We start from the raw sequence: 23,043 nt of genomic DNA on the forward strand, positions 1-23,043 counted from the left end.
CTCCATTTTTTTTTTCTAGGTAATTTTTTGCAGCACATTTTATCCAATTTTTTTTTTTTTGTATGTGTGTGTTTGAATATTTTGTTAAAATGCAAGACGATACCTATAAGAGGCCTGTAAACCATGCAACTAGTGTCCATATCTAAAATCAAGAGTGAATCTTGTATCATAGCAAAGCACATAATTTCTCCTTTCTCTATGAAACAAACAATAATATATTTGATAAAAATCTCATTTAAAAAAGAAAGCAGAGATTATCAGTTTTTGATTTCTTTTTTGTTTTTTTGTTTTTTTTTTCAGATTGAGTATGTTTTTTTGTTTTTTGTTGTTTGTTTATTTCTTTTTTGTGAAATGTTTCCGAGTTTTGATGATGCACAATTTTGTAAAAGGTCAAACGTGTCAGATTGTATAATTAGCTCAGATAGAACCTTACACGATTGTGTCCTGAAGGTATCTGATCGTCAGTCGTTCTCTAAGTTCTTCACAGGTGGCTCCAAGTATTAGTCAATTCTCTCATCTTGTGGATTAAACCTTATGACAAATATGTACTGCCTTGTCAGCTCAGATGAAAAACAGTAACTAATCGGTAGAGATCATTGAGAAAAGTGTCCATGGTCTTGTGGGAAATAAGCTACACTAAAACATCAGATCCCTACACAAGAGAATGTGATACAAAATGAATACAGAGAAAAATACAACCAGGAAGGTTGATTTGTAATTATTATTATTTTTTTTATTTTTTATTTTTTTGTTAACACAATGTTAGTTGCAAAAGTGCCTACCGTTATAAAAACTAATAGAAAATTTTTTTTAGAAAAACTTCTAAGGTCATTCAGCTTTAAATATCATTTGAAAAAAAAAATCTATTTAAAAAAATGTCTAATTTCCACAGGATTTTTACTGATAAACTGACATCAAAATGTTACTATTTCGATAATAAATCCAGATTAAAATTTTATTTTTGTATTAAATAAAATGAATGGAAAAAATATTGCCAAATCAAAATTCTAAGTATTTTTACTACTAAATGTTATGGGTTTTAAAATGTGTATTGTTAAAATGTTCTTGCTAAATAGGGAGAGTATGACTCCCAGAATTTGGGCAATCTTATTTATAACTACACGTTAGGACAATCAACCAATAAGAAGTCTCCAATTTTATTATAAAAAATACTTAATTTTGGATTCAAGTCAGTTCACTATGAGTCTTCATCTTCACATGACTGAACCACTGCTGATCGTAACTACATTGATTCTTCACTGACTAGATCTGCTGCCACCATCTTTGTTCTACAGAATAACTCAACACTTGCCATGTATTGTCTGTGAAATAACCGTGTGAAAATGATATGGTTTAACAAATTTATTCAACAACTTAGGAGTGAGATTATAATAGTTGATCCACTGGATGTGTAATTGTTATATTCCTAAATACTTAGGAAATAAAGACAAATGTGAGTTACACCGAGTGGTATGTGTAATGGGGTTTATTTATAATACAGAAACGTAAGGCTGCTCGCCTAAGGTAAATAGAAGTACATAGTAACAAGTATGGGGAAGAAAGTCTGATAATCAACACGTAAGACTATCCGTCTTACTGCGACTGCTTGTCTGCCGCTGTCTGCCGCTGTCTGCCAAACAGTCCAATATATATATACAGTTTGTAACCGGTGTATAGCCAGTTATGTTCCTTCACAACAGTAATTATGATCAATCTCTCGTTTGGTACTGTGTGTTTGTGTTTCGTTCATAAGGGGTCATGACCAAACTCTTACTTCTCTTACTACATTCAAGGGAGATCACTCCCTTGTCAGTTCAAGGGAAGTTACTCTTTTTTCTTAGTTTTTTTAATGTTTTTTTTTAATCGTATTCAAGATTAAAAAAAATCCATTCATGAAATCGTTAATAAAATTCACAATCCTTTCTGCAATCAAGCCATACTTAGTACTAATCAAGTTCAGTTTTCAATGATATGGGAGAGAATTACTTTAAAATGAGGAAAGTGTCAAAGTGTGAAGTTATTGACGATTTTGTACATTGTATCCAGATATGCTTATCAAAGATAGCCTCAGTAATTGTCATTTATTAATAACTAGCCTGAGTGCCTGGTGTTTCCCAGATGTTTGTATGTATTTGTTGAGCAAAAAAAAAGTGGCAGTAAGCAGGCAGGTTGATACCCATGACGCGAAGGTGGAAAAGAAAGTGAAAGAAAATCTGACGTCTTACCGCTACTCCATGACACGACTGGAAGTCTAAAGCGTTAAAATTTAACGTAGTCATTGCAGAAATAATGTTGTTTTTAAAGCTCCCACGAAAGCAAATAAGACACAAGGTCATTTTTAATGTGAGGGGTAACCATCTCCTCCACAAAGGGGGCACTCTGGCTGTATCCAAAGAAATAGTAATTGTCTCAGTATGAAGGGTTTCCCCTACATTGACCAAGGATGAATTACAGAACAGATACTACCGGTTGCGTTCCAATAATTTCGCTTCATTTATACGAAAAAGACAAACAAACACTGGAGATGACAGCACGGTGGGAATTTTGTTTAACTCGATCAAAAAAAAAAAAAGAGACAATGTCCATTTATGAATGCAAGATATTACGATATGAGATGGACATACACAAATGCTCACGCCCATTTTGCCTTTTATATATTAGACTAGCGGGGGTACCTGGCGTTGCCTGGGGGTTTGGAGGTGTGTGTTGGTGGGGGGGGGCGTAGATCAAAACAACCCTATTAAAAAAACAAAAACAAACGTTAGCCCGGTGTTTGGAGGTGTAAAAGAAAAAAAAGTTTTAGTAGAAGAGTAGGCTTGAACCCCGAACCTTTGACACGGTGGTGGAAAGGAAATAGAAAAAAAAACCCTGCCACCTAACCATCTCGACCACGTGAACAGATGAATTGATAAGTGTGTTAAGTTGACGTTTATAAACTGAAAGTAGCAGGTGCGACAACGTCAAGTTGTGTGATGTTTGACCTAGTTTTGCGCTGGAAGCCAGTTTCTGTTTTCCCCGCTACGCTGCGATCAAAAAATATCTCAAAAATAGCTTGTAAAAGTCGGGTAAAATTAAAGATAGCTGCGACCCGAGTTCCTTAGTCGTAGATATTATTATTTAGACAGCATATAAAAAGTTTTAAGAAGGAGTGAGCGAACCGAGAATGACTGCCAAAAAAGCCTTTTGTAGACATACAGAAAAAGCGAACACACACATATACATACATACATTTTCGCTTTTATATATATATATAGACTAGCGGGGGTACCCGGCGTTGCCCGGGTGTTTGGAGGTGTGTATGTAGGAGAGGGTAACCCTGTTTTAATATTATTTTTTAAAAATTGGAAAAGCCAAAACAAAGCAAAACAGCGAACAAACGTTAAAAAAAAAAAAAAAGGTGTAAAAGATGAAAAAAGTTTAGGCTCGAAACCGAAGCATCGAGGCTAAGGCAGAAAAAAAATGTCCGATACGTTACCCCTACGTCAAAGAGACATAGACTTAATACCGGATAAAATTAAACCTTAAAAACACTTGACGGTAGTTTAAACTAACGTCAACGTTTTCTAGGTCAAACATGATATTGTCATAATAGCAAGATGAGAGAAAATGAAGGAACGAGTTTTTCGGCACCCTCCTTGTAGAAAAGGGCCCAGTTTAGGGTGAAGGAATTAATGTTTTTGGCCAATTTTTCAATATTTGTCGGGCGAAGGTTGGAGCTTTAAAATGATACCTATCTGGCGAAAATCCGTGGCCTGTGTCGAAAGTTTCTGCGAGACATACAAACACACACACACACACACACACAAACATTTTCGCTTTTATATATATAGACTAGCGAGGGGTACCTGGCGTTGCCCAGGTGTTTGGAAACTCCAGGGGTGGGGTTAAAAAAATGTTTTGGTAGGTAAGTATGAGGATTGAACCCGAACTGTTGAGGCAAAGTTGTAAATTAAAGGGTGAAAAAAAAAGAATGTGCGACGTTAAGGATTGCCTCACCGCGAGATGCTAACGGAAACGTGTTTGAATTTATTTAATTACTTGGATTTGGCAGGTGCTCATTTTAATGAGTTAATGAGGTCAAGTTTGACTGCGGGATAGTATTTCATTTACTGCTGAACGCTTTTTTTTTCCCCCAAGATGTTATAGGGAAAATACTAACCCACATGCGGCGAGCGACAAATGTTGAATATATATTTTCCCGAAATTGAGCAAATTAAATAGACAGGCGAGCTTCGTTGTTAACTGTGAGATATTACGATTTATATGTGATATAAAAAGTTTTAAAAAGTTGTGAACCGACCGACCGTGTCTCTGAAAAAAACCTTTTGTAGACATACAGAAAAAGCGAACACACATACACACATACATACATTTTCGCTTTTATATTTATAGATTTAGTATTCTATGTGCCCCTTCCCCAAGACATTGACTCTTGCTGCATGGCTGACAGGCCTCTTCTGGGTATTGCTTTTATTTTAACCTATTAATGATCACACACTTATTTTTATTGATCATACTTGTTCTTATTATAGGAATATTGTTTTGTTTTTGTTGTTGTTTTTTTTTGTACCATAATTATTATTGTTTATCATTCTATCTCCTTTTATACTCCTTTTTATTACATACAGTGATATCATTATGGTTAATCTCATCGAGTCATTTTAACTAATGTTGTTATTATTATTAGAAAGTGTTTTTTTCCTTTTCTTTTTTTTTTGCGTTTTAAAACCAAGATATTTTGAATGTAAAAAAAAAATGATGTAGAAACATACATTGTTTTTTTTTGTGTTTGGTTGTATATTTTTTTTGTCTTTGAAATTTTATTACCTTGTAAAAAAAATTAAAAAAAAAAAATTTTTTTAAATCGAGTTGTCTCCCTTTAGTAAAAGATTTTCGAGAAAACAATTCTCATTATTTGTCATCCATTTAATTTCATTTTGTTTAATTTAAAAGAAAAAAAAACGTTTCATTCTCTTCAAACTGTAAAACACTAATTTTGAATGAAATACAAAGGATATATCTTAGATAAATTTTATTATTCACTGGGATTCAATTATTAATGAATGAGCAGTCAATAATGCTGTGACACCATCTTATTACACTGAAAAACAATAAAATTTAATCAGGGTTCATACCTTACCCTCTTAAACTTATGTGTTAATAAAAATGACATAATTGAAATATAGTCCATGCCAAGTTCACAGTCCTTGCCATGCATATCAACTTTTATCTTAGAGAAAGCCTACATATATTACATGTAATACTATACAATAATTCGATCAGCCATTAATACCTGCAGTTTCACATAGGCACAAGAAATATCGCTCGTTAGATTAATGACAATTAGACTAACGAGCTACGATGCATGTGCAGTTTACTTTTCAACTGACAGCATAATAGTGTGGTGGAACTCTTCATTAACCTGGAGACAAAAATGAAAATGTTTGTCAACAGTAGATATTTCTCAAATACATTTTTGAATTGTATCTTTGGTGGCCAGATGATCTCATTTTTTTAAATTACTTTTGATTGGGTTATGAAATCCATTGGAAATAAAAATGTTTTGTTTTTGAAAATAATTTGTTTAGTTTTTCACAACACAGACCAATTTACCAAAACTAACTGAACAGTTTTAAGTATGTACCTATTTGTTAACAAAGCTATTATGGTCAAATAAATTGGGGAAAACTGGCTATATCTTTTATATAAGAAGATAAACTGTTTTTGAGTCGTGATATTTGTATGCGTCTTCTATTTTTTATCATCTTAATATGGTAAATATATATATTTTTTTTAAGTGCATTGCCATATTTCTTGATATAAGCGCCGTCATTTTTAGACATGCATTTCTTTTTTGTTCGTAGCTGTAATTTTTGTTCATTCTGTAGTTTGTAGAAAATGTCTGCCTGTCTGGTTCTTTGGAATGCATTTTTTTTTTTTTTTTTTTTTTTTTTTTTGCGCACTTCATAGTAGACTTTCGGATTTATTTCACTTTTTTTTTTTAACTTGTACGAATTCTGCATGATTTTGTTTTACATTTAGTAATGAAAAAGCATGAACACAGATATATTTTTTTTTTGTTTTATTTGTTGTATAATGTTTTTTTTTTAATTTCTTTATTCATTAAAAAAAAAAAGGTAATTAATGTATACTAGCATATAAATCAGTATTGCCCAGGTATAAAAAATATTGAATCATTTGATTTAAATTGATGCAAGTCTCATTTTAATTATTTCATCTATTACAAGATCTAAGAAATGATTTAAATTTCTCACAATCATTAATAGCTGTTCTTTAAAAATATCTTTAAAAATGTCTAAAAACAAAAATACCCCTACCTAGACGAGTTCATAATAATTTTTGGTGGGTGTTGATATGTTTCGGTATTAGATAAAACCCCAAAATGATTTAATATAATAGAAAATACACAAAGCAGGATATTGAAATTATTCTTACTCTGACTGGATCTACTTGCCTCCCACTTGAGTAAGATGTGGCACACAGCTGAAAGATGGGGAGGAGGGGGTAGAGACCAGCTCCTCCAAAGGAAAGGAGCAATAATGTTGAAATACAATGACCGTGAATGGAACGGTCAGCATTTCCCAATAGGCATGCCTCAAACAAGTGGAGAGAAGGAGGAGATAATACCAGGGAGAGTGTACCTCCTAGCACAATGCTAGACCATATCTCACCACGATAAAAAAAAAAAAAAAAAAGAGCCTACTGATATCAAGTCAGTCTCTGGGTTGCCAGAATAGTTGCTGAGATGAATCTTGGTTGGTATGAAAATAGCCGTGAAACACATTATTACTATTATGATGATGAGTATTATGATGATGAGTATTATGATGATGAGTATTATGATGATGATGGGAAATTGATACTAGTACTACTACTACTATTATTATTATTATTATTATTATAGAAATATGGTTCAAGGCTTACAAGAACCACCAACTACTTCCGCTTACATCTTATCAGCCTTTTGCAGACAAATTCTGATGTGACTGATATGCAAGGCTTTAATCTTAAATCATGCCCCACCCCAAACCTCCCAAACCATTTTAACTTGGGTTTCAAAATCTTCAGCATTTTTTTTTTTTTTTTTTAAAGTGGATATTACGATAAAGCCAGTCAGTCTGTTTAGGGATAAAAATATTATTGCTAAACTTAAGCATGATAGATTGACAAAAAATCCTTTTGAATATTGAGCATAGCAGGCTAAAAAAAAAAAAAAAAGCTGTTTTTAAGCATAAGCATAACAGACCAAGAAAAAATACTATTTTTAAACTTTATCATGAAAGACTGACAAATAGATGAAAGTGCATCTAAAAACAACAAATAATAATCCGACTTACAAAGGATTTTTCCAGTTTTGATTAAAAATGCAAAATGAACACACAAACGATTAAGGAAAGCGTCCATGTTTTTACTAAATTTCCTTTTAGCCAGATTTTCCGTAAATTTTGCATCCAATTTAAAAAGTTGCCATCGTTTACTTTGTTTCGATATAAAGTTTGTTGATTATATGAAAATGTGATATTTTAATGTCTACAAATCAAGTGTTAAATGGGGGAAAAAATTTGCAAATGATGCGCGATCATTCACATCATGTCATGATCAGTGTTTACTAGATGTAACAAACGCATCGATCCTAAGATCTGAAACTAGGATGCGAGTCGATACTAACCATGACCACTGATGTCTGATGCTCTAACATTCGAGCTAAAAAAACTGCTACTAGGAGTGAAGCAAATTATATCGTTTTTTAATAAAATTATTCATTTGTTTACATTTTATGATACTGATGAAAGGGCTCGATTATTTTTATGGAACAACACGTTACAACAAGTGGAAACCATATTCTTCCACCAGAATGTTCCACACATAAGAAAACATTTTTTGTGTGTGTATATTATATTAGTCAAGCTCAAACCTCATTAAAGAAGAATGGCATTTTGTTGGAAGGAAAATGTTCATAATTTAAAAAGAAAATTCGCAATTCTCTGTAAGTTTTTTTTTTTTAATTTTATTTACTGGGGCTGTATCTATCCAGTTCCCCCCCCCTCCCCCCGGAAGACTTTTACTTCCAATTTGTGTCTCCTTGCTCTCCCCACCCATTGTGTTTTTCCCTTCATTTCTTTTAAGAAAATATTTATATTTTTGCAAAGATAATTCAATTACGTCATTAAAAAAAATCAATAGAACATCTTAGAAAATGTTAAAATTTAAATTCTGTAATAATTTCGAATCTTATGCAGCAAACTTTATGTAAAAAAAAAAAAAAAAATGTACTTTGATACTTTAGTGGTCCCTTAGTTTTGTTATTCTTTGTTGTTATTTTTTTGTTGTTGTTTTTATTTATTTATTATTGTACTGCACTTTTCCAGTTTTAGATATCTAATTCTCAGTATTTTTATCTTGGTTAGCAGTTCTTTGTGGAATAATGTGTCGGGCCGAAATATTTTTCATATTTTCTTTAGGAAATACAAGCTATTCAGATAAATTAAACCTTAGTTGTATCACTTGTATATTTACAACTAAGGAGTAAAATTGAAAAAAAAAAAATGTACAAAAAATCGTCATAAAAAACTGAAATTCTTTTATTATTTCTTTACGCCTCACTGCATATTACACCTCACTGCATATTACACCTCACTGCATATTACGCCTCACTGTACTTCATTTATTTTAAAATAATCAAATTTTTTGTGTGGGTACTCAAATAATTATTAATTTGTCTTGATTACTTTGTGGAAAAGGAGTCCAGAACAGCAACCCCATTTGTTGTGTTGCTTATAAGTGCAGGGAAATTCCTGGTAGGTTGGGAGAGGATAACCAATTTATGTACAAGAAGTGTAAGACAATAGAATGATATACTTAACTACAGTTTATTTTTAAATATTACTTAGTTCAACTGAAACGACTGCTAATATGAAACATTTTCAAATAATCACCTAAAAATAAAAACCAGCAAGGGGAATAACTCATTTTGAATTAAAGAATATAATAGGAGTTATTTTTTATTGGAATCCTTTGAGATGAGTAATTTATGTATTTATTTATTTGCAGACTGTTATCCTCATCTTCATAGTTGTTGTTATTGTTTCACCACGTTTCTGGGCCCATGGCATAGTGGATAGAGACGTTGAGCATTATTTGAAGATAGCAGTTTCAATTCTACCCAAAGCGGGCCAGAGCATTAGTTAGCCTGCATTGTGTAATATTGATACCGCTATCACCCGAACCCAAAAGAGGCCAGAGGATTAGTTGGCCAAAAACGTGGTGAGACAACAACAACTATGGAAGGTGGTAATTACTGGGGATACTGCTACAAGACTCAGAATTCCTATTAATTAGCTGAAGGAGACCAGAGTATGAGTTGGCAGAAACGTGAAACAGCAGCAATTATGAGGATGAGGATAACAGTCATCAAATAAATAATAGGAGTTGTCTGCCTTTATTTAAAAAAATGTGAAAACAGATGAAAATAACTTTCCTGTAATTGCTATCCTCAGTCAATGCTCACCTGGAACCGCTGGTATGCAGGAAGTGCAATGGAAGTCTGGTAGGTTGAGGAATGATAGTTTACATGCAAGAAGTGTAAGACAAGGGAGATGGATGAGAACTTAGATGTAGAGAAAGCATATTTGGATGCTGAAGCTGTTGAAGTTATTCAGAAGTTTTGTTACCTTTTTAACATAGGAAGGAGATGGTGCTAATGTGATTGTAAGAGAAGTCAGTGGAGTAAGTTCAAGATTTACACTGTCAAAAAAAAAAAAATATAAGAGGTGGATGTAGTTTGCTTGAAGCATTGTATAGTATGTAGTTAAATGAATTGTGTAGAAGACGGTGCAATGCAAAGGTTGGCAGTATTTTTGCGCGAACAGTTGGCAGAGTTGGTGGAAATTTTCTGTTTCTATGTCTATCCTTGTAGCCATGTCACTAGTAAGGGTGCTGGAGGTAAACGTTTTGTCTGGGCTGACGTTATCCGCCTGATAGTCAGGGACCCGAACCTTGGATTAACCACTAAGGAGGCTGTCCTATCAGCAGGTGCAAAGTACTGGGGCTGCTGTATTGCCATTTGGTGAATGGAATCTGGACCATGCAGTAGCTTCTGGTGGGGCCTCTCGATGCCATACTAGTGGGTAATTGTTACGGCTTTACCTTATCATGTGGTACAAAAAAAAAAAAAAATTCTTCGTTTCTTTTTCTCTCTTAGTTTCCCCTCTCTGTCCTGCTCTAAGTAAATCTGTCGACCTAGTCCACAAATTCCAAAATTTCATCATGACAAGTTTCAAGAAAAAATACACGATTAAACCCGGTTCTCCAACTTCCAACGTAGACCCCTACTACCATGTCTCCTTCTCCAACATCAGGGGTCTACGTTCTAACCTTCCAGAGGTTGAAACCCAATTACAGGAGACTAAACCAGACCTTTTATTTTTAAGTGAAACTGGCATTGGACAGGCTATTTCCCTAGATGAGTTTGCAATTACAGGATACTCTAACTTAACTTCTAAATCTGACCCCCAAGATCGCCATGGGCATGGAATATGTGCCTATATTAAAGATAGCTTTCCATGTGGGAGGGACATCTCCAGGGAAGATCCTAACTTACCCTATATGTGCTTCCGGGTTGCTTTAGCTCACACTACTGCATTTATATTTACTCTCTATCGCCCCCACAACAGCGGAGTTACTATCTTTCAAAGCATATCTGAGAAAATTGACCAAGTCCTTTCTACTTATCCTTCAGCTAACATTCACGTATGTGGAGACTTCAATGTTCACAACGTCGAATGGTTGACCCACTCAAACAAGACCGATGATGAGGGGAGGTTCTGTCATGATTTCTCCATTGCCTATGACCTCACTCAGATTGTTCAGGAACCTACCCGTGTGCCCGATAATGACGGCCAGTATGCGAGCCTACTAGACCTTTTTCTCACAACTTGCCCTGAACTATGTTCAGTTTCTGTTCTGTCGCCTCTTGGATCTTCCGACCACTCTGTTGTATCAATTAAGATAAAAATGAAATGTAATAAGTCCCCAGACCTACCACTTCATCGTACAGTATATCGATACACTAAGGCTGACTGGGATAGCTTCCGTACATTTATATCTGATCTACCTCTGCATTCCATGTTTAAAAAGGATGTGTCCTCTATAGTATTAGACCTAACTGAATGGTTAATTGTAGGTATTGACCATTTCATACCCTCTAAAAAGTTTCAGCAAAAACCTAACAGCCAGCCATGGTTCTCTCCAGAATGTGCTGCTGCCATTGCGCACAGAAATCACTTTTTCCACTGCTTCAAACGTAATAGATGTATGGAAACTAAAGCCGTTTTCAGGACTGCCAGCAACCATTGTAAGAAAGTAATAAGGAACGCAAGAGAGTTGTATGCTCAATCTGTTAAGTCCAAAGTAGCTGAGCAGCGGCTTGGTTCCCACCAGTTTTGGCAAATAGCAAACAGAATCCTGAACAGAAGCGTGTGCTCCATCCCAACTATTATCAATGGACCTGAGGTAATCTCGTCAGCATCAGACAAAGCCAAACTCTTTGTCAAGAACTTTGCAGCTAATTCTACCCTTTGCGACCAAGACCGCCAACCCCCAATATTTCCTCCTGTATCAGAAAACACGCTATGTGATATACGTATATCTGTACGTGATGTTGCCAAGCTAATCAAAAACCTTGATTCCAGTAAAGCAACTGGCCCTGATGGTATTCCAATTATAGTACTCAAAAAACTTCAACCTGAACTAGCGCCCATACTTACAAAACTGTTTAAACGTTGTCTTAAGGAGAATAGTTTCCCATCTCCCTGGAAAATCTCATCAGTATGCCCTGTATTTAAGAATTCAGGTGATCGCTCATCCCCCTCTCAGTACAGGCCAATAAGTCTCCTGTGCGTCATGAGTAAGTTGCTAGAATCTGTGTTAAATACAGAAGTAATCAAACATCTCAACAAAAATAACCTTCTTAGTGACACTCAATATGGTTTCCGTTCTGCTAGATCTACAGCAGATGTGCTTACAGTTATATCGCATAGGATTAGCAAATCTCTCGACGGTGGCAATCTTTCTAGGGCAATTGCTCTTGACATATCTAAAGCCTTTGATAGGGTATGGCATAAAGGTTTACTTCATAAGATCGCTAGCTATGGTATAGCTGGAAAAGTCTTCTCAATTATTAAATCATTTCTTTCTGATAGCTTCATAAGAGTAGTAGTTGAGGGGCAAAAATCAGAAGCTCACAGTATTAATGCCGGTGTCCCTCAGGGATCCATCCTGGGCCCAACTCTTTTCCTGATCTACATTAATGATCTTCCAAATCATATCCTTACATCATTTGTAGACATTTATGCTGACGACACTACCATTTATGGTACCACATCTAAGACAGTAAACGAGCAAGTACTCTCTAATTCTCTCTCCTCTGATCTTGAGCATGTAGTACAATGGGGAAAGGAGTGGCTGGTTACTTTTAATGCATCTAAAACCAAGCTTCTCTCTTTACATCATCAACATTTTAATCCACATTTGTCATCAATTGAAATGAATGGCTCTCGTCTTCAGGAGGCCTCAAGTTTTGACAAGCTTCTGGGCTTGACCATTACTCCTGATCTTAAATGGAACACGTATATCAAATCTGTTGCCAAGGCCGCTGGAAAAATGGTGGGATCTTTCTATCGATCCAGTAGATATCTCACTGCTGATGCTATTCTCTATCTATATAAGAGCCAGGTACGTCCAAGGATGGAATACTGTTGCCACATCTGGGCAGGAGCTGCTAGAAAGGACTTGTCCTGCCTTGATAGAGTTCAAAATAGACTTCGTAGCCTCGTAGGAGATGTCCTTTTCTCCTCCTTACAACCTCTATCTCACAGAAGAGATGTTGCGAGTTTGTCTCTGATGTATCATTATTTTCATGGAAAGTGTTCAACTGAGCTTCAATCTATGGTCCCCCCTCGCCAAACTTTGACAAGAAACACTCGTTTAGCTGTAAACACTATCAATAATTTCCCCCACTCTTAATCTGTGCCTAAACCTAAACATAGATTCCATGAACAAAGCTTCTTTCTTAGAACTGCACGCCTGTGGAATTGTCTTCCGTTTTCCTGCTTTCCGGCTGACTACAATATGGTTGTGTTCAAGTCTAAGGTAAATAAGTTCTTGATGAGCCGTTCCATATAAGTTATTAAATTTACCAAATTTTCATTACTAATGATTACTATATTGACCAACTTCTACTGTACACTCTTTAACCCTTATCCTTGAGTGGCCTCTGGGCCTTGATAATGTGGTGATGCCTTTGTAAAAAAAAAAAAAAAAAAAAAAAAGGTATTTGTAAGTTGTATTAATAAAACTTTCTCACCTGTTTCAGCTTGTGTCTTTCCGTTACCTCTGCAATGCACTGCCTTCTACATAATTCATATATATATATATATATATATATATATATATATATATACATTTATATAATATGAAGGTATGTTCATGAAGTGTGAGGATTTATACGAATGAAACCTAACCAATGAGGGCTGAGGATATGTGTTGCATGGAGAGAAATGATATGAGAATGATACGATAGTTACGTAATGTGAGCATTAAAGACAGGCTGGGGTGTGATGATCTCAGAGGAGAATTAAATCTGGATAACGTAAGGAGATGTGTGCAGAAGAGTAGACAGTGTTGGTATGGTCACATTGAAAGAATAGATGAGAGTTCTTGGGTTAGATGTAGAACAGTTAAGGTAGTAGGTTTAGTTCACACAGGAAAGTCAAAAAGAATATGGAAGGAATTGATAAGAATGGACTGAAAAGTATCTTATCGAATTTTGATGGCAATTCTAAGATGTACCCACACAAATTATTTGTCTGTTTAGAAAACAAAACATTTTTATTTTTTTCATGATTTTCTAAAAACTCTATGATCACTTATTTGGTCGTTTTTTTTTTTGTTTTTTGTTTTTTTTTCAAAAAAATAAAAATGTCTAATCTGAAAATATGTCTTTTGATTTCAGCTAAAGATTATGAAATTTCACGGGAATCGATTTGCCTCGAAGAGATTCTTGGAGAAGGACAATTTGGTGATGTTTATCGGGGCCTCTTTTACGATAAGGTAAAGAAAGTAAAATTATTGTATGGAAAAACAATTTTTCTAGGAATTTTTTTTATTTTTATTTTATTTATTTGTTTATTTTTTTTATTTATTTATTTGTTTTTTATTTTATTTATTTATTTGTTTTTTTTTTGTTTATTTTATTTTTGTTTTTTTTATTTATTTTTTATTTGTTTTTTATTTATTTATTTGTCTGTTTTTATTTTATTCATTTTATTTATTTTTTTTGTTTTTATTTTATTTTTTTTGTTTTTTTTTTGGTTTTTAATTATTTTTTTATTTTATTATTTATTTGTTTATTTTTGTTTTATGTATTTGTTTTTTTGGGGGTGGGGGAAGAAACAGTTTCAGTAAAAATAAGTTTCACAGAATAAAAATTATATAGTTCCTTTGGACAAATTAAATGTGTCATCCTTTTTCTTTCTTTTTTTTAGTTTTTGTTATATATTATTTAAAAAAAAACTTCAACAATAAACTCATATAAAAATATTATTTCATAATTTTATTTTTAAAAACTAATGCTTTTGCTAATATAAAAGATTGAGTGTTTATTTAGACTTGCACTTTTTTAGAAAAACAAAAATAAAGAAAAACTTTTATGGTGTACCTACTTGTTACACTATGAAGATGTATTCCAAAAATCATGTAGTCTTTTTTATTTAAGAAAACCAAATTTTATAATTTTTTAGTAATTAAAAAGGTTTACAAAATTTTAAAGACAAAATCTATGTAGTCGAATTAAATTACCTCCCTTCCCCTCCAAAATTGAGTCTCGCACCCTCTCCAACACTATGAGTCTCCTTCCCCGTCCAACACTGTCTCTCCCTTCCCTGCAACTATAAGTCTGCCCCTCCAAACACTATGATTCACCCTTCCCTCCGAACACTATTAGTTTCCCTTTCCTTCCAACATGGAGTCTCCCTCCCTCTCCAACACCAAGTCTCCCTCCTCCACCTCCAACACCGAGTCTCCCTCCTCCTCCAACACTGAGTCTCCCTCCTCTTCCAACACCGAGTCTCCCTCCTCTTCCAACACCGAGTCTCCCTCCTCTTCCAACACCAAGTCTCCCTCCTCTTCCAACACCGAGTCTCCCTCCTCTTCCAACACCGAGTCTCCCTCCTCTTCCAACACCGAGTCTCCCTCCTCTTCCAACACCGAGTCTCCCTCCTCTTCCAACACCGAGTCTCCCTCCTCTTCCAACACCGAGTCTCCCTCCTCTTCCAACGCCGAGTCTCCCTCCTCTTCCAACGCCGAGTCTCCCTCCTCTTCCAACGCCGAGTCTCCCTCCTCTTCCAACGCCGAGTCTCCCTCCTCTTCCAACGCCGAGTCTCCCTCCTCTTCCAACGCCGAGTCTCCCTCCTCTTCCAACGCCAAGTCTCCCTCCTCCTCCTCCAACACCGAGTCTCCCTCCTCTTCCAACGCCAAGTCTCCCTCCTCCTCCAACGCTAAGTCTCCCTCCTCTTCCAATGCCAAGTCTCCCTCCTCTTCCAATGCCAAGTCTCCCTCTTCCTCCAACACCGAGTCTCCCTCCTCCTCCAACACCGAGTCTCCCTCCTCTTCCAATGCTATGAGTCTTTTTTCTCTAACACTGTCTCCCTCCTCCCTAGGTCCTGGATATGACCTAAAACTATATCCGATGGTGAGGCCCCACCTTGCAGGCCTTGGGGAGTGTGGAGCCACCCTTTAATTGCCATTGCTCCCAGGTACACTCTGACCCGGAGTGGTAGTACCTGTTAGGGTCCCAACTATGGGTTAAATAGAATCCGACTTAAAAAACAAATATACTCCATTAAAAATCGTTCCTCAAAATAACTAGATTCGGCATTAAATAACCTGAAAAAGGTTGATATGCCATAAAACAACCAACCAACACCACCACCACCATCATCATCATCATCGGTTTAATGTCTGTCCAAGTATGAGTCTCTCCATCCCTCATCCAACTATGTATTTCCCTTCTAACACTATGAGTTTCCCCCTACACTATGAGTAAAATGTCATAACTATGTATACAACGACCATATACACAAGGAAAAGAGTGTGACAATAGCATAAATCATTTTAAAATAGAATTGAAATTTATTCAGAAATTTTGTTGAAATAAAATTTTTGCTTTCCCTTACGATCTAAAACATACAATGTGCAAGTAAGCAAGTAAGATTTTCATATCTTTTAAATAATTAACAGCTTTTAAAAGAATTACATTTTAACAGAATATTTTTAGATTGTCACATTTTGCAAATGTTGATTGATAACATTATCTGATGAAGTGATTATATTAAGCAGATTCATTGTCCTTCAAACGTTTATTTGATTTGTTTTTTTTAAGGATGTAAAAGAAATTCCTGTTGCTGTAAAAACGTGCAAAGAGGATAATGAAGATTCTATGACGGAGAAGTTTCTGGAAGAGGCTTGTGAGTATAATTCCATAATTTATTTCCATAAGTTATTATTAACCCGCCATTTTTTTTTTAAATTTTAATTTACATAGATACATATAATAATATATAGATATGTATTATTATATATATCTATGTATTAATATATATATATATAATAATACATAGATACATATAATAATACATAGATATCTATTATTATATATATATATATCTATATATAATAATACATAGATATATATAATAATGCATATATATATATATATATATATATATATATATATATATAATAAAAAAAACAATAGAATGCAGAAATCTGTGATTCGCTATCATATTATTTTAGCCCTTTTGTTAAAACAGTACCCCCCCCTTACTAAAATAATAACTTTGATATATTGCCTAGGCTGATTATTTCATTACAAACACACCAATCAATTAACTAACATTTCATCATTTTTCATAATTCTTAGATATGTTACTAAATACGACATTTTTCATAATTTTGACCCACAATACCTCCACTTACTGAAATAATAATTTTATATATTGTCTGGGCTGATTATTTCATTACAAACACGCCAATCAATAAAGTCACTTTTCATCATTTTCATAATTCTTGGATATGTTACTAATTTTGACTATAATTTTTCATACCCACAATGTCGCCTGGGCTGATTATTTCATTACACACGCATCAATCAATTCCGTGTATTCTCATAGTATATATGTTCTACCTATCTTATTCAATCCCAGGTGACGCCACGTATTCTACTAGTATATATCTTCCACCTATCTCATTCGATCCCAGTCGATGCTGGGTATTCTGCCACTATATGTATCCCACCTATCTCATTCAATCCTGGGCGACGCTGGGTATTCTGCTAGTATATATTTGCACTTACTCATCCAATCCCGGGACTGACTTCATGTCCGCCACCCCACTGTTAAAAATATACATGAAATAAAGTAATGTTTAAATCGTAAACTGTTTCCGCCATTTCCGGGACTGACTTCATATCCCCCACCCCACTGTCAAAATATACATAAAATAAAATAATGTTTAATGCTAAACGGTTTCAGCCATTTCCGGGACTGACTTCATATCCCTCACCCCACTGTTAAAAATATACTTGAAATAAAGTAATGTTTAAATCATAAACTGTTTCAGCAGCTTTTCGAAATTAATACATAAAAACATTAACACAGTCAGGGATGAGGCAACCATTACTTAAATATGAATTTCTGAGTGTAGTATCAGTCTCAACATTCCAGTGACTTTAATACCCTTAATAATCCTTAATACCCTTAATAATCCTTAAGAAGAGTTTTTGCAATTACTGCCATGAGGACATTAAGGACAACAATATGAATTCAGGATTACTTGATATATTTACGTGATTTTTGAAATGTTATAAATAAGCCCCTAGCGTGCACTGATCCATTTACCTCATTTTTGGAATCAGCAGTATATCCATGTAATTTTTGGAATATGACGTCTTATGTCAATGTAGTACATCATAAATATATCATATGCATCTTTTTTAACAGAAGATAATGACGTCATCACCAGAAGTAAACACGTCAAACTATCATCCCCCTCACTCGAAAAGAAGGAGGAGATTATGCCTGGGATCTTATTAAACACTCACCAAATCCATTAACTCACATTTAGTATAATCTCTATATTAATACGATAATGTGTGCGTTCTTAAATCTCAACCAATAAAATTTGCTGAAAAGCATGACGCAAAAAAGGACACGCTATTGTATTTATATATAAATACTCGAGGGCACCTTGTTCTCAAATCCACCAATTATACACAGAAAAACTGCTTTGCATGTTGACAATAAAATGATTCAATATCATGTAACACATGGTACGCAAGTTATTTCATAGTTCTGCCCCTTTTAGCAGATTGAGTTCCTATTTACTTGCCTCTCCATGAGGGCAGAGTTAGACACTAGGGTCGGCTTTTTGATGTGGGGGAAGAAACAAAAATCAATATTGTCTCTTTCATGAATGATTTCTCATCCACTAATCGAGAACAAAAAAGTGAAGTGAAGCATCAGAACAGATACTACACTTTGATCTTGGCCTGAAAGTTATCTTAAAAAAAATAAAGATTTCTTCGTTATGAGAGAGAAATTTGGAAATCAAAAAATAATCCATTTCATTAAAAACCAGTGGTATCTACTTATTTTATATATCAGTTTCAACTAAAAGCAATGATGCCTACTTAATTGTCATGTCGCAATTAGTTAACTAATACTGCATCTACAATATACATTTCACCTGTCTGTTTAAATGTATATATGTATGTATGTTTGTATGTCTTGCAAAACTTTTGACAGAGGCGACGAATTTTCATTAGATCAGTATCATTTTGAAGCTCAACCCTTTGGACGACAAATATCGAAAAATTGGCCAGAAATATTAATTTCTTCACTAGGCACTTTTCTACAGACAGGGTCGCTTTTTTCGATGATATTTTTGAAAGTCATCCCCTCTTTTCGATTGTCTAGCCTTAATTTTAACTTACATCACTTCCGGTTTGGTGATGGGCGCAACAGCAAACGTGTCACAGTTTTTTTCACATTCTTTTCCTCCTTCGCGGTATGGGTTCAAGCCTGCCTGTCTACTTCCACTTTTTTGCTCAATCAACACCCTTACACACACCTCTACTTTCTTTTCCGCTTTTGCGTCATGGGTTCAAGCCTGCCTGACTACTATAACTTTTTTTTTTTCTCTTTTGCTCAACACACACCTACAAACACCTGGGCAACGCCGGGCACTCACGCTAGTTATTAACTAAAACAAGAATTTTAAAAAGCTTTATCGCAAAAATATGTAACCATATTTGTTTGGGAAATATAACATAAAAAAAAGGGAGTAACTTCTCTAGAATTGATTTTCAAAGAAAATAATTACCTCCTCTGTTACAATACAAACTCTTCTGTTTATTTTTTTTTTTTTTTAGCAAAACTTTCAATTTTCACTAATTTTCTTTGAAAATTATTTTCATTAATAATTGATCTTCTACCTTGTTTTTTTTTTTGTCAGCGTTCAATATTGTTACATGATAATTAAGTAGATACCATTGTTTTACTTGAAATTCAATATTTCGATTTTCGAATTTTGCTTTAATAGCAAAGAAGCACAAAAATATAAATTAACATTAAGTATTTAAATTCAAAACATGACAAACAATCAAATTTGTGCAGCATTTTTAATTGTTAAATTATTTATTTAAATCAATATATGTGTGTGTGCGCGTATATATATATATATATATATATATATATATATATATATATATATATATATTATTCAATTGTGTTATGTATCGATATGTCTTAGTTGAAGAGGTTTACTGTGTGTGACAATGTTCCATAATATATTTCGGGGAAATCCTTTTCTCAAATGTTGGATGTTACAGATCTATTCAAAGCATGCTAGATGCAAAAATAAAATGAAGATGGCTGTGCAGGTATACCTCAGCAAATATATGAAGGGGAGTATGTGTAGCATGTTTTGAGTAATTAACATTATTGTTGCTATTATCATGTTTTTTTTTTATTTGCTTTTTACATACTTTTTAATTTTTTTATTTTATTTGTTTTTTTTTTATTATTTATTTATTCAAAATTTCTAATTTTTTGGCTTATACCAAATCCTTCATCAGGATGGTTTGGGCAATACTTTTTTTTTTTTTTTCTTATTAGCCATGATGGTGTTTTGACACAGTTTCTACTTCAGGAAAATAAAAGTTAATTTGGTACTTGTACAGTTTAATCAAGACATTAAAAAATGAAAATATCGAAAAAAGGTTATATTGTACGTATCCGTTTTGGACTGAAGATCTCTGGAAAAAAAACTTCATTTAATTTGATTGAGTCATTTTTTTTTTTTTTTTTTTTTTTTTTTTTCCAGGGGAAAAACACGTTCTTATGAGAGCGCATTGAAGTCAGCCATTATGAAATTTGTTGAACACTCCACGGGGAGATAACTCCATATAAAGCGCCGACACTCCCTCCCCATCTTTATTACTAGCTTTTCTTCCTAAAAATCAAACCTTTTGCTCGGTATCATAACAAATTGTTTTTTTTTTGCTATAAAAAAAAACAAAAAAACTACTTGATGAAATTAAGTGAAATTTTTTTTTCAGAAAACTTCATTCCATAACGGATACATGCAATATAACCTTTTTTTCGATATTTTCATTTTTGAATGTCTTGATTAAACTGTACAAGTACCGTTAATTTTAATTGGATTTTTAAGGTAAATCGATCTTTTAAAAGGGAGATAACTATAGAAGGAGTTACCTCTCCTTGATCAAATTTCAGAATCAATTTATCGTCAATGCAATAAAGTGGATAAATAAAAAAGGAATAATTCATTGTGTAAGTAACATAAGTTACAAGAAAAAACACACACATGAAGTTGCCTCAAAACTTTATTAATATAGAAATGAGGACTGAAATATTTCTATAATAATACTAGTAGGGCAGGGGGGGGGGCTTTCCCAGTCATAAAATATGTTTAAATATATTTTACTTTGTATTTATTTTTACAATGCCAATTCTCTATTGAACATTGTATTGTATCTAATATATATTTTACTGATTTCCAAAATTAAAAACAAGATGACTTGGGTGCCATCAGCTAGAATCAAAACCAAAACATTTACCTCTCCAGCTGTGTTCCATACCATTTGAGCTATCATCAGATAGATACAAATGATTTAAAATCAAACCACTTCAAGGTATGAATGAGTTTGCACATACATAAAAGTAATAGAAATGTGTCGGCAAGTTGAAATGAACATTTTGCATTTCAACTTGCCAAGGTGTGTCTGTATGTATTATTTATCCATCCAAACAAAAATTTTACTCGTTATAAACCATCCTTGGCGTATGGTTACTATTTCCTGTTAATTTCAGTGTTATGTGATCAGTAGTTTAAATGTTTATCGGTTAAATATTTACACACAGACACGCACACATAAATACATACATACATCTACTGTTTTATTTGTAGATTTGCATATGAATTAAATACTAATGTTAACGAGACTCTTAAGCCTTAGTTAGGCAACTAGTCTAAGAGAAGGAAATCTGAAACCACTCCAGTATTCCACTATTTATCCTGCCATTGTTTCCAGTCATCCTGAATTTTCAATTCAGGAGGGTGATTGGGGATTTGGTAACTCTCGGTTCACTATAGTCTCCTCATGCAGGCAGCCTTACAGAGGGTGTCCATTGTCTTATTTATGTATTTGATTTATTATTTTGTTTTTCTTTTCTTTATATTTAATTTGTTTGTTTTCTCTTTTTCTGTTTTTTTTTCTAAGACATTATGCAACAATTTGATCATCCACATATTATCAAGTTGATTGGGATCTGTTCAAATTCAAGGCCAGTCTGGATCGTCATGGAACTGGCCAAACATGGAGAGGTATCTTTTTTCTGAAATTCTTTATTGATATTTTTAAAAAAAAAATTAATTTTATTAGTTAAATTTTTTGGTGTCAAATAGTAACTGGCAGTATTATTTTTCTTTAAAAAAAATGTCAAGGCATCATAGGTTTGTGTGGACAATTCTAAGATGAAGAAACCAACTTTGTTGGACAAAAAAACATAAACAAAGAAGAATAGTAAAGATGTTTTAAAGAATCAGTGCATATGTTGGGCCACAATTGCCTTCTAAATACACTTAGTATTGAATTAATACAATATGGAATCAATAATATGTAAATAGATCATTAATATATATATATATATATATATATATATATATATATATATATATGTATATATATATATATATGTATATATATATATATATATATGTGTATATATATATATATATAAGAAATAAAAGGATGAGGAATGTATTTTAGTGTCTGAAGAGTAGCTATTTTTGGAATATTTTTAAATGATAAAATGTTTAAATTTGTCCAAATGGGTATGAAACAATTGTAACACATAAGGAAATACACCATATGATGTTCTATTTTTATATTTTGTTGCCTTGATGTTTGCAAAAATATTATATATATATATATATATATATATATATATATATATATATATATACAGGGTGACCCCCCCCCCAAAAAAAAACAGGACATTCAATTGTTTTTCTGAGCATTTTACAGTTAACAGAGAAAAAAGGCCAAAGGCCCTAGTGTTTTGATGTAATGTTTTGAATATAATAAACTAGTTATGACCACAGAATTATTTCATTCGGACAAAATACGAAGAAACAGGGCCTAATTAGAGTTGGGGCCAGTTTTTTTTGGGGGGGGGGTCACCCTGTATGTATGTATGTGTATATATATATATATATATATATATATATATATATATATATATGAGTCTTATTTGTAGTATTCCGAATTTTACTAGGTTTATATAATTCATTAATCGTTCATATACTAATAAATTTTAAGCCAAAAAGAGAGGACTTGAAAAATAAAAAAAATATATATATATATATATATTCTTTTTTATC

The 23,043-nt window shown here is 33.5% G+C and overlaps 1 protein-coding gene across 14 annotated transcripts in view; it reads left to right on the plus strand.

Annotated features, from left to right (window-relative positions):
• The window catches only part of LOC145296892 (focal adhesion kinase 1-like), an 890,147-nt gene that overhangs the window by 797,785 nt on the left and 69,319 nt on the right, over positions 1-23,043 (plus strand). For all 14 annotated transcript variants that reach the window (XR_013870066.1, XM_080143040.1, XM_080143043.1 and 11 more), the window contains 3 exons: positions 14,033-14,130; positions 16,460-16,544; positions 21,881-21,984. Coding sequence is in view for 13 of the 14 variants with exons in the window: in XM_080143040.1 (XP_079999166.1) it covers positions 14,033-14,130; positions 16,460-16,544; positions 21,881-21,984 (287 nt within the window). In the remaining variant the exon portion in view is untranslated. The remainder of the gene's footprint in view (positions 1-14,032; positions 14,131-16,459; positions 16,545-21,880; positions 21,985-23,043) is intronic.

Source organism: Euprymna scolopes, chromosome 17 (assembly GCF_053919585.1).
Source record: "Euprymna scolopes isolate OS-2025 chromosome 17, ASM5391958v1, whole genome shotgun sequence".
NCBI lineage: Eukaryota > Metazoa > Mollusca > Cephalopoda > Sepiida > Sepiolidae > Euprymna > Euprymna scolopes.